Raw genomic sequence first — 16291 nt, forward strand, 5'->3', positions numbered from 1 at the left:
TGCCACCTCTCTAACCTGGGGACAACTGGTATGGCCTTGGCCTTCGAGCTCTGCTAACCTCTCAGCACAGCCACCAAGTGATAGACACTTGGCCTCTGACAGCAGGACCATCTTATTAACCCAACAGACACTGGGTGCTGGGAATCTGGGGTAAATGGGTCTGCCTTGATTTTCCCTAGGTGACCCTAGGTGTTAATCTAGAAAACTGGCAGCCTGGCTGGTCAGAGCTGACTTTGTGTTCATGGAAGACGGCTCCTGAAGTCTGCTTCCCAGCTACCTGCCTGTCCCAAGGGGTTTCAGCATTTGGTTGTTGAAATTGTGTTCTTGCCTCTCCTCCGTGAGAGACATACATCAGAGCAGATTTCTTTCTCCAACCAGGATGGGTGCATTAAAGAAAAAGACCCTGGCATCCAGCCCCTGAGCATCTACCAGTCAGGTCAAGTCATTTAGACAGGAGGAGTGTGTGAGCTTGCACGTTGTGTGTGTGTGTGTGTGGGGGGGGGTGTTGGCTGGGATTCAGGGAAGTATTTTGTTGAATAGAATCTAGTATGCAGCAGTTTTGAAAATATGCACTTACTCACAAATTCATCAGACTCCTGCATGAGATGCAGATGAATGAGTCTGTCTAATCTGCTGAGGGCTCAGTTTTGTTTCTGGAAGCTGCCCCTCTCTTCAGGGACAGCAGATGGTCTTTTGGCCTAGAGATGTTGCCTGATCTTCCCCAAAGTAGAGCTTTTGGCCAGATCCGTGGCCGTTGCCTGGGCTTCATCTTCAAGAGCCAGGTGGGGGGCGGGGTGAAGAAAGGGGCAGCCTGGCCTCAGGCAGCACTGACCTCTGCATGGAGCTCAGAGGGTGTGTCTTACGTCATGGGGAGGCCCTGTGTCTAGCATGTTTGGGTGGGTGGTCCCCAAACTCCCATCCAGTCCCAGGTCACTTTCATCTTGGGACTTGATCTAGAAATAGATAAACATGAGCACTCCTAACCAGCCAGTCTTGATCATCAGGTAGCACTGGGTGACTGTGGGTTTCCAGGGTGGGCGTGGTGGTGCAGAACACAGACTCCTATTGGGAGGCAGCCCCTGGTGGAGTCAGGCCTGGTTCTGTGGGATTTCTGGCTACGGCTGCCACAAACCGGCCAGAGACTTGGGCAAGTCGCTCCAGGTCTCTGGGCCTCAGTTTCCTCCCCTGTTTAAAAAAGATGGTGTTTTAATCGGCTTTCTGTCATGGTGACCAAAATACTCGAAAAGAACAGTTTAGAGGAAAAAAAGTTTATTTTGACTCATGGTCTCAGAGGCTCAGTCCATCGTCGGCCAGCTCTAGCTCTGGGCCCAGGGTGAGGCAGAGCATCCAGGTGGAGGGATGTCCTAGGAAAGCAGCCTAGAACCTGGCGACCAGGAAGCAGAGCTCTTCTCACCAAGGACAAAGTGTACACCCCAAAGGCATAGCCCGGTGACTTTCTTCCTCCAGCGATGACCTGCCTGCCCAGTTAACCCATACCAGCACTACGTAGGCCACAGCTCGCATAACCCTAATCATTTCACCTCTGAACACTTGGCATCGTCTTCCGCCTGAGCTTTTGGAAGACACCTCATATCTAAACCACACAAATGGGATAAAAAGATCGCTTAACTTTCCTTTTGGAAACTTGTATGGTCTCTGCTACTTATTATCCCCAGACCTTGAATTTTCTCCAGTAAAAATTGAGCAAAATGGAACCACTTAGTGATGTGTTGGGAAACCATATTTACAGTACCTTTTTATTAATAGACGTCCATGTTTTCATTATGTACGCACACACTGACACTCAAAGGTAGATCTGTATTTCTATATGTACAAGTGGATGTATATATTATTATATCATGTGTGTGTGCTGGTCTTATACTACTCGATACTATCATAGTTCATATATAAGTAAAAACATGAAAATATTTAAACCAAATCACAAATAAAGGGAAAAGAGAGTCCACACTCTGGCTTTGGGGACAGTTTCATAACCTGTTTTGACACAGCGCATTACTGGGGAGGGCTGAACTCAGAATTGTGTTGGACAACCTCCAACTGTGGCTTTGAGACTTAGTCTTGAGAGCTCTGGGGACGTCTCTGAAATCTGAGAAAATAGCTGGGTAAAAAAGCCCCTAAGCTGGCCTAACAGTTGGGGAGCCCTGCAGGCTCAGGTTTCCCTCTTCCCTGTGTGCCACCTCACACGGTAGCGTACCCCCGTGTGCTGGTGGGTGGTGTCCTGCAGGTGGGTGGCTCTGCGGCCCTGCCTGACTTGTTGAAGACTGTCCCCGGATCAGAGGACAAGCTCTGCAAACACAGGGGCTGTTTGTGATGAGCTCATGGGTGATCAGGACCTGTCCTGGCACCGTGTGAGCAGGAGGGAAATCAGCAGAGATAATGCTGCAGTGGGCACCCCCAGCCCCAGTGTCAGCTCTCAGTTCATCCCCGACAGACTTTAGGATAAGAACATACAATAAATTGAGCTTGCTAAAAACATTTGGAAGCCACAGAAATCGTGAAAAGGGCATGGATTTTAAAGACAGTTTTGGATTTGAGCCCTGGCTTCCATCATTTGCTAACTAACTACATGGCCGAGGGCAGAGTAATTTGCCTCTCTAAGCCATGATTGTTTCATCTGTAAAATGGTCTGTTTGAAGATTATAAGTAAGTGTACAAATGGGTTCAGTCCAGTGCCTGATGCATAACAAAATGTTCAACAAATTATAGTAATTATGCTTCTCATGCTGAGAATCAGAGTCACTGTGTTATGTTTGGCTATTAAGAACTGTTCAGACCATAGAAATATACACATCGTATTTGCATACTTACTTATATGGTGAACATAGCATATGCCCATCTAGGGAAATATATTTACTTATAATTTAGGGATGTTTTAACAGATTGTAATGACAACATTTCTCTTTGTGATGCATACTTGTGGCATATTAATTTCCTCCCCCAGCCCCATCCCAGTTTTAAAGTGTGTGGAGCCATCACAGAGTAATTTCTTACATTTTAGTTTTTTCTGGTTGGGGAACAAAAAAGAAAACAGCCTGTGGGAATTGCCTTTGTGCCTTGGGGCTCCAAAATGCTGCTTTATTTTTATGTACAGACTCTTTGTGGGTGGACTGTAGAAATTTTTGCTCTTGGAAATGTTTCGAGCTCCTGGGAAACTGAATAGGGAAAAAAGAGCTAATTAAAAAAGCTGCCATCCGCCTCCTCTAATTAACTTGCTCTCCCCTCCCAGGAGAGGGCGTGGAAATACGAAAACAAGGCAGACGGCTCCGGAAGTGAGTGCCATTCCTGTGGCCCACGGTGGACCCCAGTGTTTTGATGCAGAAATAGTTAATAGTCAACAGGATAGGGGGCACAAAGGGCCTGGTGTGCCCCTGCCCTGCCCACCCCCGGCGCTGCCTCCCACACAGGCCCCGTGAATGGCGGTCCCTCCAAGCAGGTGTGCCATCGGGCAGCTGCAGCTAGACCCCAAGAGCATCCGGCCCTCCCTGTTGCTGTGCTGTTGAGAAAGACCAGGGCTCTTTGTGCTCCAGAGTCACATGTCACCAGTGCCCAGGGATGCAGAAGCTAGGGGGACGGACACTCAGTCCCTCTCCTTGCATCTCAGCTTGGGTGGAGCGGCACTGGGGCCTCTGGATGCCGGAGAAGCTCATGGCGTCTGTGTCTGGTGGTGTGGCTAACTGTTTTGGTGATAATGAAAGAGATTTAGATCTCAAAGATACCAGCGAGGACATTAGGGCTGGGAATTCGGGGGACAGAGGCTGTTCTTCCGTGGAGATGGCCTTTGGCTCCTGGCGGATGTGGTCTCCGGTGGAATGGGCCCGGTGGATGTGGACGGTGGTGAGCAGCAGCCGGGCTCCCGGGCCACTGGCCCTTCCAGGAGGCTCTGGAGAGAGGCAAGTTGGCTTCGTGCGTCTTGTCAGTGTTGCCCCGATGCTGGGGGCAGGGTGGGGAAGCCAGTTCCCAGAGTCCACCCCGGCCACCAAGGTGATCCAGGCTCTCCTTCCTCTTGGCTGCTGCGTGGTGTGACCTCCTGTGTTCTCATATTTGTAAACAGACTCTGCAGAATCGCACGTGCCTAGATCTGTCACCGTCCCTGTGGGGATGGGTCTTAAATTCTCCTCTTGGACAAAAGCTCAGTCCTTTAATATTAATGTGTGTGTGTGTTAAAAAGTCAGTTTCCCTGTTGTGTTTGCATGAATTGTAAGTACTTACTCAGGAAACTCGATACTGTGCTGGCTTCGGCCCAGTGGAGCCCATCAAGAGCAGCTCTGGGGTTTGTTCATGTCTTTGGGTCCCTGGAGGACTTCATGGCTGGTTAGAGGAGTCAAGGTCCTTATGGGGGGTGGGTGGGGGTGACCTCTGGCACTATGAGTCTCGCACAAGGGAACTCACCAAATGGCCCCTTTCTGTCCTCCTGGCAGATAGTGGAGGGATTGGTTTGGTTCCTGGTGCTCTCTGGCTGTTGGTCTTTAGAAGATGGTGGCCTGTACCTGGTCACCGGTCCTCTGACCCGGGAGAGGCCAGCAGTGTGCCTGCCCCACACTGTTGGCCTCCCTGGCTCAGCGGCACGGGTGCAGCCCAGTGTGTCTGTCACAACGTGTTCCCCGTCACCTGCCCCATTACCGCCTGCCAGGGTCATTCATGCCAATGTGCAGTCCTTAGAGCCCACCCTCTTGGTAGTTAACCGCCTTGTTGCAAATGAACCCATTGGTGTTCGGGTTTATTTATCATATTCCGAGGTGGGAACTGGCCCGCTGCTGACACTTCCACGCTGACCGTCCACGTAGCTGTGGTGGGGCGCCTGTCCACGGGCAGCTGGAGCCAGTGTACTGCTGCCCTCTGGCCCAGGCAGCATGCGGGCCAGTCACCTGGGGAGCCTCATCTTCTGGCTTAAGACGGAGCACCTGTGGAAGCAGGTGAGGGAGCAGGGCGTCTGCCGACTGTCTTAGCCCAGGGCAAGGCTTTGGCCATTGGCTGCCCATGTGACAGACAGTAGCTTCTCGGGGCGGACTTTTGGTCCACATCTCCAGGTGGAGAACCTTTCTTGTCCTGCAGGGCCCACAAGAACCGTGTCCACACCCTCGGGCTCCCAGGCAGAGCTTTGTGGCTTGGCCTGGTGCCCGTCCTTGCTGGCTCTCTGGCTTTCACTCACTCATAGAGGCCCATTCACTGTCCTGGTGTGGGGCTCTGGGTGCTGTGAACAAGCATGGCATGTACAGCCCCGTGGAGGAAAGAGAGGACACGATTATTAGCAAGTGAGTAAATCTCTGATGACAGTTTATGAGGGGCGCTGGGAAGGAGGGAGAGGGGCATGGACACCTAACTCCATGGGGTGGGAATTTAGGTGACAGGAACCACCCTGTCCAACACGCATACTACCCTGGGTCTGAATGGACGCCAAGGAGTGGATACCAGAGTTCCCCCGGAGAGTCTGCCGTGGGCGAATTTCCCCTGAGGTGACAAGTATGTGATCTGAGTAGAGCTGAGTTCAAAGAATAAGGGGTCTGGTCCTAATCAAGTCCTCACTTTCTCACCTCTGTCCCCAGGTGGTTGAATTGAGGGCCCACCTCTAGCTGCCCCCGTGGCTGGTGCTGTGTTGGAGCGCAACGTGCAGAATTGCCCTTGGCCCTGTCTGACCTGTCTCTCTCCTCTCTCCTTCAGGAGTTCTGACTCTGAAGAAGCATTTGAGACCCCGGAGTCAACGACCCCTGTCAAAGCTCCACCAGCCCCACCTCCGCCACCCCCTGAAGTCATCCCAGAGCCTGAGGTCAGCGTACCACCAGCCCCGGAAGAACCAGGTAACGCAGGGCCAGGGCCAGGGCCCCTGGAAGACGGGCGGTGACTCCTGGCAGTGCACACTGGAGGCAGATGCCCACCCCAGCACAGAGGAAGCAAGACCCTCAGACTAGTCACAGCCCGCAGCACTGGGCCTTGACTCTGGGCTGTGTCCTGTGTTTTGCAGGTTGTCATCAAGGCTGGGGTGAGCTCCTATAGTGGATCGGGCTGGATTGGGCTGGGTGTGCTTTGCACTGGGAGCTTGTTACCCAGAGACTCAGATGGTGTGGAGCTGGAGCAGCTGGGTCCTGGAACTTTCCAGCAGAATGTTGGATTCTGCTTTTTGACCCCGTGCTCCTGTGAGAGTGTCAGGCTTTGTCCAGCTGATGTGACTCTGCACTTGTGTTCCAAGCACAGAGCCCCCGTGGGCTGGGGAGTAAGAAGAGAGAATCGGCCCATGCTGGCCAGAGCCTCACCACCCTGGGGCTACCTGATTTTTCTTGCTTCTCCACACCCACCCTCCCCTGCTGTGAGTGGCAACACCTTTAGATTCTGTTTAGACGTGGGGATTGCTGAGGATGGAACAGAGCCTGCCCCACCTCTTGCTGCCCCATGGCTGGTGCTGTGTGCTTCCCCCGGTTTCTCCAGTGGGGATGAAGAGACACCCTTCTTAGAAAGCTTAAGAGAGTCCTGGAAGGAGACGAGGCCTGCCTGAAATGGCCCCACAGGCGGGTCAAGGCCAGGTGGTGCTGTGCTAGGGCCTGGATGCCTCAGGGTCCCACACTGTAGGACCCACTGTGACCCTCCCTGGGTCCCAGCCCTCCCCGCCTAACAATCATGGGGAGCTGAGTCCCTCCAGACCTCAGTCCTAGCCATCTTCCCCTCCAGCCTGCGGAGGAACTGGGCTGAGCCTGGGACCTGCAGGCTGGGTGTGCACAGCCTGGCTCAAGGCAGCCAGGAGGGACGGAGCTGGCAGTGGGCAGAGGGTCAGGGTGAGGCTGGGCCTCCGTTTGTGCTCCTGCCTGGGTCAGGAGTCAGCCGGGCTGTACAATAGAATAATATTTTGACCTTGATGTTGATTTTAGAAAGTAAAAGTTGGAATTGATTTTATCTGCCCGGTGTAAGAAGGCCAGTGATTGAAAAAGGATAAGGCCAGGGCTTTGGCCCTGACAGGTGGGCTGCCCGGGGCAGAGGAAGATGGGAGGGGCTGTTTCCACGAGAGCAGAGCCTTGGCTGGGGTGGGACCCGTTGTTTTCCTGTCCCCCGTCTTCAGCATCTCCTCAGCCAGCAGCAGAGTCAGGGCTCTGCCGAGTCAGGACGGAGGCTGGGCTCGGAGAGCGTGAGGATTGGTATTTATCTCACTGAGGTGGGGAAGACCCAGAGGGCTGCTTGCAGTTCCCAGAGAGCCATTTGCTTCCCTTCCTTTATTATTTTATATAATCATGTAAAAACGTATTTCCCGTACGGTTTTTACAAATCGCCCAGTTTTTGATGGTAAAAACTGAATGACCAACTCCTTGTGAACCCTGGGTCAAGCACACGATTAAGGCCCCTGCAGGGCAAGGTCATTTCGTGACCGTGGGCTCGTCTTCTGTTGTCCGATTCCCTGCTGGCTCTCAGGAACAGTTTTCCACTTCTTTTTGTTGCTGTTCTTCCTTGTGCCAAAGCCGAGAACAATCTCCATTCTTAAAAACACACACGCGCCACACCCACCTCTTCCTTAGGTGGCGGTTATCAGAGTGAACGAGATGAGGCTTATGGGAGGCCCCCGGGGGAAGGGGCTGGGGATGTGGATTGCCACTGAGTCACCGTCCTCAGAGCCTTTGATTACACCCCTGGAGTGGAGCAGGGAGAATGGAGACTTTCCGCCCGTCCCGAGAACTGCAGGGAGGCTGAGGGGAGGATGCTGCGAGGAGCGGAAGGTTAGACTCCCACCGCCCCGCGTCCCCCCTGCTCGGGCTTCACAAAGGCCCATTTGATTTGCCGCCCTGTGAGGACCGCCCCCAGAAGTGGCATCCCCTCATCCATTCTGCAGACCCGCATGGGGCATGGCAGAGGCGTGAGAAGTGCCTGTTCTGTGGCGTGGGGGGCTCTGGGGGCTGTGGGGGGCCCTAAAGAAAGGCTTGTCCTGGGAACCATGGGAAAGAATGGGCAGGAGAGGAAGAGCTATTGTTTGGCTTTCCTCTTCAGCGCCTGGAATGTTACCAAAGTTGCCCAAGGAACCTCGTGAAATAACAGAGCAGACCTTTGGCTGTGGACACAGCGGGGTTTGCCCTTGCCTTTGCCCCCGACTGGGGCGGGGCAGGACTCTTGGAGCCCAGCTTCCTTCTCTGTAAATGAGGAGGGCCACCTGCAGGGCCTCTGAGGTCCCTCCCCTCTGACCCGGGGGTCCTGTGAATGGAATGCTGGGCTATTGTACGGTGGCTGTGTGATCAGAACTCGGATCTGGCCACTGGGGACACAGTGAAATATCACACGATGCATAACATTTCCCATTGAAGCCTCTGCCCTGTGTTGGGCCTGGGCTTGGACTTTTCAGTGTGTCATCTCCCATCCAGGTGAGAGAATTCTCCTTCACGCACGTGACACCCCTTTCCCAGGATGACTCCTTGCGCTGGAAAGCAGGCTGCTGTCCACGTGGCGCTGTGGGCAGCTGCACTCAGCCCCTGACCTGCTGCTGGCTCTACAGAGGTGCTGGGAGCATGGCCACTGTGGTCGCTGATGCCCAGAAACGGCTGCAGGTGCAGCTCTGTGAGACAGCCCGTGCTGGGAGCTGCAGCCTGGGCTGCACTAAGGCAGAGGGCAGGGCACAGGACTGTCAGGGGACAGCAAGTAGACAGTCAGCAGGGGGTGGGGGCGGCGAGGAGGGTTCAGTTGAACATTGTCCTCCACCGGGGACAAAGCTTGTACATTCATTCTTGCTGGGAGATTGCCCAGCCTGGGGAGGGCCCTGTTGGGGTCTTGGAGGTGACTGGAGCCACCCTGCACCCTGAGTGCCTTCAGCTTTCCTCTCTCCCCAAAAAGTGGTGTCCCACGGGGCTCCAGCTGTGGACTGCTGCTGTCATCTTGGCTCAGGAAGGTTCCCAGTGCCAGGCCTGGCGGCAGAGTTCCCAGTGGCTTGCGTTTCCACTGTGCCCTCCACAGAGGACCCTGTTCCCTGTGTGCTGTCACTGGAGCAATCCATGTGGGTACTCACCCGGGAGACAGGTGGCCTTCTGGGCCTGGCTTCCCAGAAACCAGAGAGGTGAGAGCCCTTCCCAGCCTTGGCAGGGTACAGGGAGCAGCGTCACTGAGGCATGTGCAGGATTTGGGGGCTGTGCCTGTCATTTCCTGGCCCTTGCTGTGCCCTGAAATGAGTACTTAGGTGGCTCCCCGACGTCGTCCTCATAAGAATGTCTGGTTTACAGCCGAGGCTTGGAGGGGACAGCAGCATGCCCCAGGTTGGCATTGCCTTGGTCTGTTCTGGCAGTTGTAATCACCACCCAAGGACCTCACCTCCTGATACGGTCACCTTGGGAGGGAGAATCGGTATGGGGATTTCTGGAGGACGCAGATTCAGGCCATAGGGTGCAGCAAGGGGGGGCAGGGTTTTTGAGACCAGGGGCCCCCCAAGCACTCAGGCACCCCTTGGCTGGCTGCTCCCCTCTTGGCAGGTCTCTGGAACAGGGAGGCTGCAGGGGGCCCTGAAGCACAGCCCATCCTGAGGACCCCCGGGTAAGGGGGGTGTGGTTGTGTCAGCTGCAGGTGGCGGGTGTTGGCCAGGCAGAGCACTAGTGCCCGGGCCACTTACTGCCCCCTCTCCCCTTCCTGGGAATTCCCTCTCGTTTCCAAGTGCACTCACTTTTCCCTTACCTTGTGGGTCATGTGGCCCAGCCCGGAGTCATATTAGAGCCCCAACCCTCAACGTGACTGTATTTGGAGATGGGCCTTTTAGGAGGCACGGAGGTTAACGGGTCAGAGGATGGGCCTCGATCCTATAGCACTGGTGGCCCTGTGAGAAGAGAGGAAAGGCCGTGTGAGGACAGGGAGAAGCGCCTTCTTCAAGCTAAGGAGAGAGACCTCTGGAGAGGCCAAATCCACTGACACCTTGATCTTGGATCTCCAGCCTTCAGAACTGTGAGGAACGAATTTCTGTTGTTTAAGCCCCTAGTCTGTGGTAGTTGCTATGGCAACCTGAGCTGAGTGACAGAGCTGAGAAACCCCAAGTGAGCTCTTTCACGTGACGAGCCTGGATACTAACTTTGTCCTCACACTGAGTCAGAAATGTGGAGTTGCCGGGTATAGGTTTCCAGGGCAGGCTGTGCCCAGGTCTGCACCAGCTGCAGGACAGAGGGCATGTTGATGCGGATGGATTGGCCTGGGGTCTAGTGCTTCCTCACCTTTACCTGCTTTTCCTGCCTCTCAGTGACTGGCAGGTCACTGAGAGGCACCTTGGATTGTGAAGTGAGTGGTCTTCATGCAGATGTGTATGGACATCAAAAAGTCCCGTGGGAACCCAGTGGACCCACACTTGCTTTGGAAAGATCAAGGCCTGCACGTGGCAGTGGCCTCTCGCATTGCAGGGCTTCCCAGTCCTGTGACGAATGCCATGGAGCAGCTTGCTTGAGGACCACACACCAACAGAGCAGCTCTCAACCAGGGACAGCTTTGCCCCCCAGGGGACGTGGGCGATGTCTGAACACGTTGCTGATGGTCTCCGCTGGAGTGGGACATGCTGCCGATGTCTCCTGGGTCTAGGCAAGGGGTGCTGTACAGTGTGCCCAGTGGACACCCGGCCTCCAGGACAGAGATCTGAACAGCCCCGAATACCCATCATGCCCAGGGAAAGCAGTGCTAAGCAGCCTCAGGTCTCAGGGCCCATGGTGATTGGATTATGGGGTGTCGCTTCCATGCGGGAAGCTGTGTTAAGCAGGAGGAGCTCTTCTTCTGGGGAAAGCAAATGAGCAGATGGGTAAGCGGCCTATCTGCTGATTGCAGCACGATTCAGGGAGAACTCCTGACTTCATAAGGCTGCGGAGACGGAGCAGCAGTTTAGCAAAGGAAGGCTGGCACGTGGCTTTGCTTGGAGATGACGGGCCCCTTCTCTCCCTGTTGAGGCCCATGTGGCTCCCCTGCTCCTCCTCATCCTCTCTGGGCCTCTGCCCTCTGTACCCAGTGTCCAGGGTCCTCCACAGGGCAGGACGACACGGTCACTGCTGATGGGAAGATGGGGTGCTCAAGGACACAAAGTCCCCCAGGAACAAGGAGGGGAGTTCATCTCGGAAAGAAGAGTGGCACCTGTTCTTTTGAGATGAGCAGGAAGCAGTGGGGTCAGGTGATGGTGGAGAAATCATTTGGTGGGAAGAGCTGAGCCCAGGCTCCGGTCAGGTGTTCCGTATTCAGGGTGTGCACTCCTAGCTGGGCCTGGGTGAGGAGAGAAGAGAAGGCCTGAGGCCTGGACCGGCTCATCATGGTTCCAGAAGGTGCTCTCAATCCAGGAGGCATTTGTTGAGTGCAAGACAGAGTGTGACAGTGGAGGAGTCGGGTAGAGGAGACGAGCTCCTGCTGGGGAGGCCTGTGTGCTAGTCTCCCCTGCCTGATGGGGCTCGGTGCAGCTCCAGGAGCGAGCCCTGCTTGTGAGCAAGGTGTGGTCCCCACCAGGGACAGCTCAGCCACCGGTGGAAGACACCTGTATGGGCATTTCCCAGGCCTGTTTATGGGGCGACGGGTAGGGCTGCCAGATTCGGCAAACAAAAGTGCAAGGGACCCAATTAAACTCGAATCTCAGGTAATAAATGATTATGATGTAGACATCCTCTTACTAAACCCGTATTCATTCATCTGAAGTCAAATTTAGCCCGGCATCCTGACTTTAGGGGCAGTTTTCCCACAGGGATAGGGACCGGCCACAGACGGCTCAGGGTCCGCCTCGTCGGCAGAGACTCCCTGAAGCCTGCCCCTGTGCCCAAAGCAGCCTGTCCTCTGGACTCAGAGGGACACGGTACTGTAAGGGAAGCACACTTGGGCAACACCGCACGTCACATTTGTACCAACTTTTCCTGTCCCTTGTTCTGCATGCTCCCTGTACTGAGGACTTTACAACATGGGCCCTCTCGTCCAGTGACACGTTTTTAATTTTCTGGAAGACCATTTCCTAGCATCCTTTGATGCTCAGACAGCTGGGAGCCCAGAAATGCATGAGAGTGTCCCTGGTGCAAGCAGAGCCCAGAGTAGCCAAGCTGAGGCCAGGGCTGGCCGGATCCCCAGGGAGCGGCAGGGCGGAGAGGTCACGGAGCACCATGTGGCCAACATTTGGTCTATCTACGGCCTCCTTGGCCAGCAGTCGACGAGGAGAGAGGGAAAACATGAAGAGAAGAGAATGAACAGTTAGTTGGCAAGGCCAAGGACACGCGGGAGGGATTGCTCAGAGAGGTTCCAGGTGACATCTGGAGGGGCAGGTGGCAAAGGGCAAGCTCAGTCCTGCTTCCATCCCCTGGGGTCCTCCACGTAAAAGCTGTGGCTCTTCCTCGCGTGGTTCTGAGTTGTCAGGAGCAGGGTGCCCATGAGCTAGCTAACGCGGAAGGCTGACTACCCTGCGCTGCCTGTTCTCCTGTCCTGCTCCTCTCCTGTTGTCCAACCACGCTGGCCTCTTGTCCCGTTCCTCTAACAGACCAAGGGTGCTCCTGCCCCCAGGCCCCTTCTGCCGAGGATGCTTCTTCCTCGGACATCCTCCTGGTTGTGTAAGACCTCGGGTCTGGTCTTTGATCAAAGGGACTTTTCGTAATGATCTTACCTAAAATGGTGATCCCTTTCCCTGCCCTGGTTTTCTCCCAGCACACAGCACCATCTGACAGTCTGGGTTATTATTTAGTTGTTTTCTCACCATCGTCCTCTCGAAGGCTGCAACTTCCAGGAAGGAAAGGATCACATCTACTTTGTCCATTTCCTTTTTGAGTCCTCAGCGTGGTGCCTGGTCCCATCCCAATCAGGCACTTGGTAAATGCATTTTGAGGGAACTGAGGTTAACCTGCCCAGGGTCTGGCGCTAGTCACCCATGGATGGGGTCTGTCACCCTCTGTCTGGAGGGCAGCCATCTGCCATGAGGTGAGGCATGCTCTCGAGTGACAGCTCTGTCTCCATTTCCCCAGGATGTGGCTCTGAGACGGTCACCGTCCCTGATGGCCCACGCAGCGACTCCGTGGAAGGCAGCCCCTTCCGCCCTCCGCACTCCTCCTCTGCCGTCTTCGATGAAGACAAGCCGATAGCCAGCAGCGGGACTTACAACTTAGACTTTGACAGCATCGAGCTGGTGGATAACCTCCAGAGCTTGGAGCCTCGGCCCTCGGACTGTAAGAGCCAAGAGTGCAAGGCCAGCGCGCGGAGGAAGTCCACCGAGTCCGTGCCCCCCGCCAAGTCCACGCTGTCCCGCTCCCTGAGCCTGCAGGCCGGTGACTTTGATGGTGCTTCCTGCTCAGGCAGCCCCGAGGCCGCGGCCCTCGCCCCCGACGCAGGCAGCACAGGCTCGTGCAGTGCTTCCAGTACCCTCAAGAGAACTAAAAAACCCAGGCCACCGTCCCTGAAAAAGAAGCAGAGCACCAAGAAGCCCACAGAAACCCCCCCAGTGAGGGAGACCCAGCAGGAGCCAGCGGAGGAGAGTCCGGTCTCCAACGAGGAGTATCTGGCGTCCGAGACGAAGACGGAGCCGGCCGCGGCAGAGGGCTCAGGGTCCGCCTCGTCGGAAGAGACGCCCCCAGAGCCTGCCGCCGCGCCCAAAGCCGCCTGTCCTCTGGACCCAGAGTGTGCCGAGGGCGCCAGCCCCTTGGCTTCTGGAGGTGGCAGGGTGCAGAACTCACCTCCTGTTGGGAGGAAGACGTTGCCTCTGACCACGGCCCCCGAGGCCGCGGAGGAGGCCCCGTCGGATAGTGGGGGGCAAGAGGACTCCCCGGCCAGAGGGCTCTCAGTGAGGCTGGAGTTTGACTATTCTGAGGACAAGGGTGGTTGGGACAACCAGCAGGAAAACCCCCCTCCTACCAAAAAGATAGGCAAAAAGCCAGTTGCCAAAATGCCCCTAAGGAGGCCAAAGATGAAAAAGACACCCGAGAAACTCGACAACACCCCTGCCTCACCTCCCAGGTCCCCCGCTGAGCCCAATGACATCCCTGTGGCTAAAGGTACCTACACCTTTGATATTGACAAGTGGGATGACCCCAATTTTAACCCCTTTTCTTCCACCTCAAAAATGCAGGAGTCTCCCAAACTGCCCCAACAGTCATATAACTTTGACCCAGACGCCTGTGACGAGTCCATTGATCCCTTTAAGACATCCTCTAAGACCCCCAGCTCACCTTCTAAATCCCCAGCCTCCTTTGAGATCCCAGCCAGTGCCATCGAAGCCAATGGAATGGATGGGGACGGGCTGAACAAGCCCGCCAAGAAGAAGAAGACGCCCCTAAAGACGTAAGTTGAGGGGTGGAGGTGGTGAGGACCGAAGGCAGGGAGGGGTAGTGCCGTGACCCTCAGTCCTGGGTAACCGTCAGCTGCCCTGACCTCGCCCTGCTTGCCAGGCAGGCAGGACATGTGTTCCCGTTCCTCTCTGAGGCCGCCGTGGGGCATTTCCCCCCCACAGAGCCCTGTGGGGTCAGGAGTCCTGGATCTTTCATGTGAATCAGTCAGTGATCTCAAGCGGCCTCTAGCAGAAGACCTGGCCTTCCACTCTAGGGGAGTGTGGGAGGCCTTCAGAAGGGGAGCAATCCCAAGAGACCCCACCACCTCCTTGTTGGTGACCGGGACCCTTTTGCCTGTTGAGCGTGTGTGTTGCCTTCTGAGGGAAAGCCAGGAGCTGTGCCCTGTGAAACACTGTTCAGATGTAGAGTAGCTGTTTCTTCCTGTCACGAGGCCAGCCCAGAACCCAACACAGTGGTGGGCTCCAGGAGGTGGAGGGGAGTGTACCCTGGGCCGCTCCCTACACCTGACCAGCCAGGCTGTAAGTCCAAAAGAGACCAGAGAAACCTGCAAAGGGCAGGGAGACCCTGCTGCCTCCAGGGAGCCGCTAATAACGGAGTCTTGTCCAACGTGGCCGAGTACCTGGCCCTGGAGTCCCGTGTGGCTGCGCTCCAGCGTTCATTCCAAGCCCCAGCTCCGGCTTGGCTGGCTACAGGCCATTCTAGGGCTCGGGGCCACATGTAGTGTGGTTGGCTGCTGAGCCTCTGCTGTCGTGCTGGGAGGCATCATCTATAATTTATCGAGACTCCAGAGACCAGTCTCCCAGGGGCAGCGCAAAAGAACAGGTAGCAGTCCCTCCGGGTCTGCTTGGGATGAGCTAGACAGGGTGACCCACTAACCTCCTGTTCTGGGCTCCCTCATGCATTGAGCATCTGACCGCTGGGGCTTCCTGAGAAGAGGTTCTGCGTAGCCGGCTTTGGCCTTGTACCACCCCACTGCCCGGTGGAGGCTGGGAGGTCATTCTGGCCAAAGCTGTGGATTTTTCTTAGGTCATCTCTTCCATCAGCCTCTTCCTAGATGGGCCACAGGACCCATGCTGGAATAGGAATCTGAAATGCTTACTCCAAAGCATGGTCTTTGGAATAGGAGTGAACTTGTAGCCACATTCTCTGACAGCCTGGTTACATTCCATCCCCAGCCACTTTGTCCTTTGAGCATTGAAGCTAATAGGCCTGGAAGCCGAGCCCACGTCTTGTGGTCTCACCCCTGGTGGATGGGGTGTTGGCTTGGAAGCTCCTACCCCAGCGTGACAAAGGTCTCAGGACAGGGCCCTGTGCATGATCTGAATCTAGGGAGGTAGCGGTTCCCCGGGGCCCCTTCGCAAAAAGCTGGCAGAATCTGCAGAGGGTGACGGTGGCATCCTAGCCCGCCAGGAACAGTTGTCTGCAGATCTATCCTTTTGTCAGTTGCTCTGTCTGTCTCTCTCTTCTTTGTCTTCTGGTCTTAGGATGGTTGAAGATGTGATGTCTGTGTGTTCTCTGTTGTAAGTAATTTAACGCAATCCGCCTCTTTCGCCCCCTGTGCTTGCCCCTCCTTTGTTTCTGCTTGCGACCCCTCTTGAGTTCCTCTCCATGCTGCTGTGGATGTGTTTCTGGGGTGGGCCCTGGGAATGATAGGGCACAGGGCTCCCCGGCAGCAGGGGTTTTTCTGTATCATAGTGATTAGCATAGAGAGACTGCTTGGCTGTGAAATGTGATTATCCCACATATGCCTGCTTGTTGGGAATGGAATTTTCTCTCTCCCTGCATACTGGATGCCTTCATCTGAAACCCATACTTTTTTTTTTTTTTTTAAACTCCTCATTTCATTCTTTGATTTAAATTGGGCTGGCAGGCGACGGCTTTCGATAGCGCTGCGGCTTTATGCTCACTGTTCACTCAAAGCTTAGGCAGAGACTGTCCTCGCCGATATGCGAAGCATAACTGTTTGGATCATTCCAAATTCAGGCCTCCAGGAGCCCCCTGAAATGTGAGGCCAGCTCAGAGTGAACCCCACAGCTGAAAGCCATCACCAGGCT

General features: G+C 55.3%; 1 protein-coding gene across 17 annotated transcripts in view; it reads left to right on the top strand.

The window, feature by feature from the left end:
* Tacc2 (transforming acidic coiled-coil containing protein 2) overlaps positions 1-16291 on the top strand; it is a 186110-nt gene that overhangs the window by 139791 nt on the left and 30028 nt on the right. For all 17 annotated transcript variants that reach the window (XM_026384264.2, XM_026384270.2, XM_026384267.2 and 14 more), the window contains 2 exons: positions 5680-5816; positions 12921-14229. In XM_026384264.2, coding sequence (XP_026240049.2) covers positions 5680-5816; positions 12921-14229 — 1446 coding nt within the window. The remainder of the gene's footprint in view (positions 1-5679; positions 5817-12920; positions 14230-16291) is intronic.

The sequence above is a fragment of the Urocitellus parryii genome, chromosome 5 (genome assembly GCF_045843805.1).
Source record: "Urocitellus parryii isolate mUroPar1 chromosome 5, mUroPar1.hap1, whole genome shotgun sequence".
Classification (NCBI taxonomy): Eukaryota; Metazoa; Chordata; class Mammalia; order Rodentia; family Sciuridae; genus Urocitellus; species Urocitellus parryii.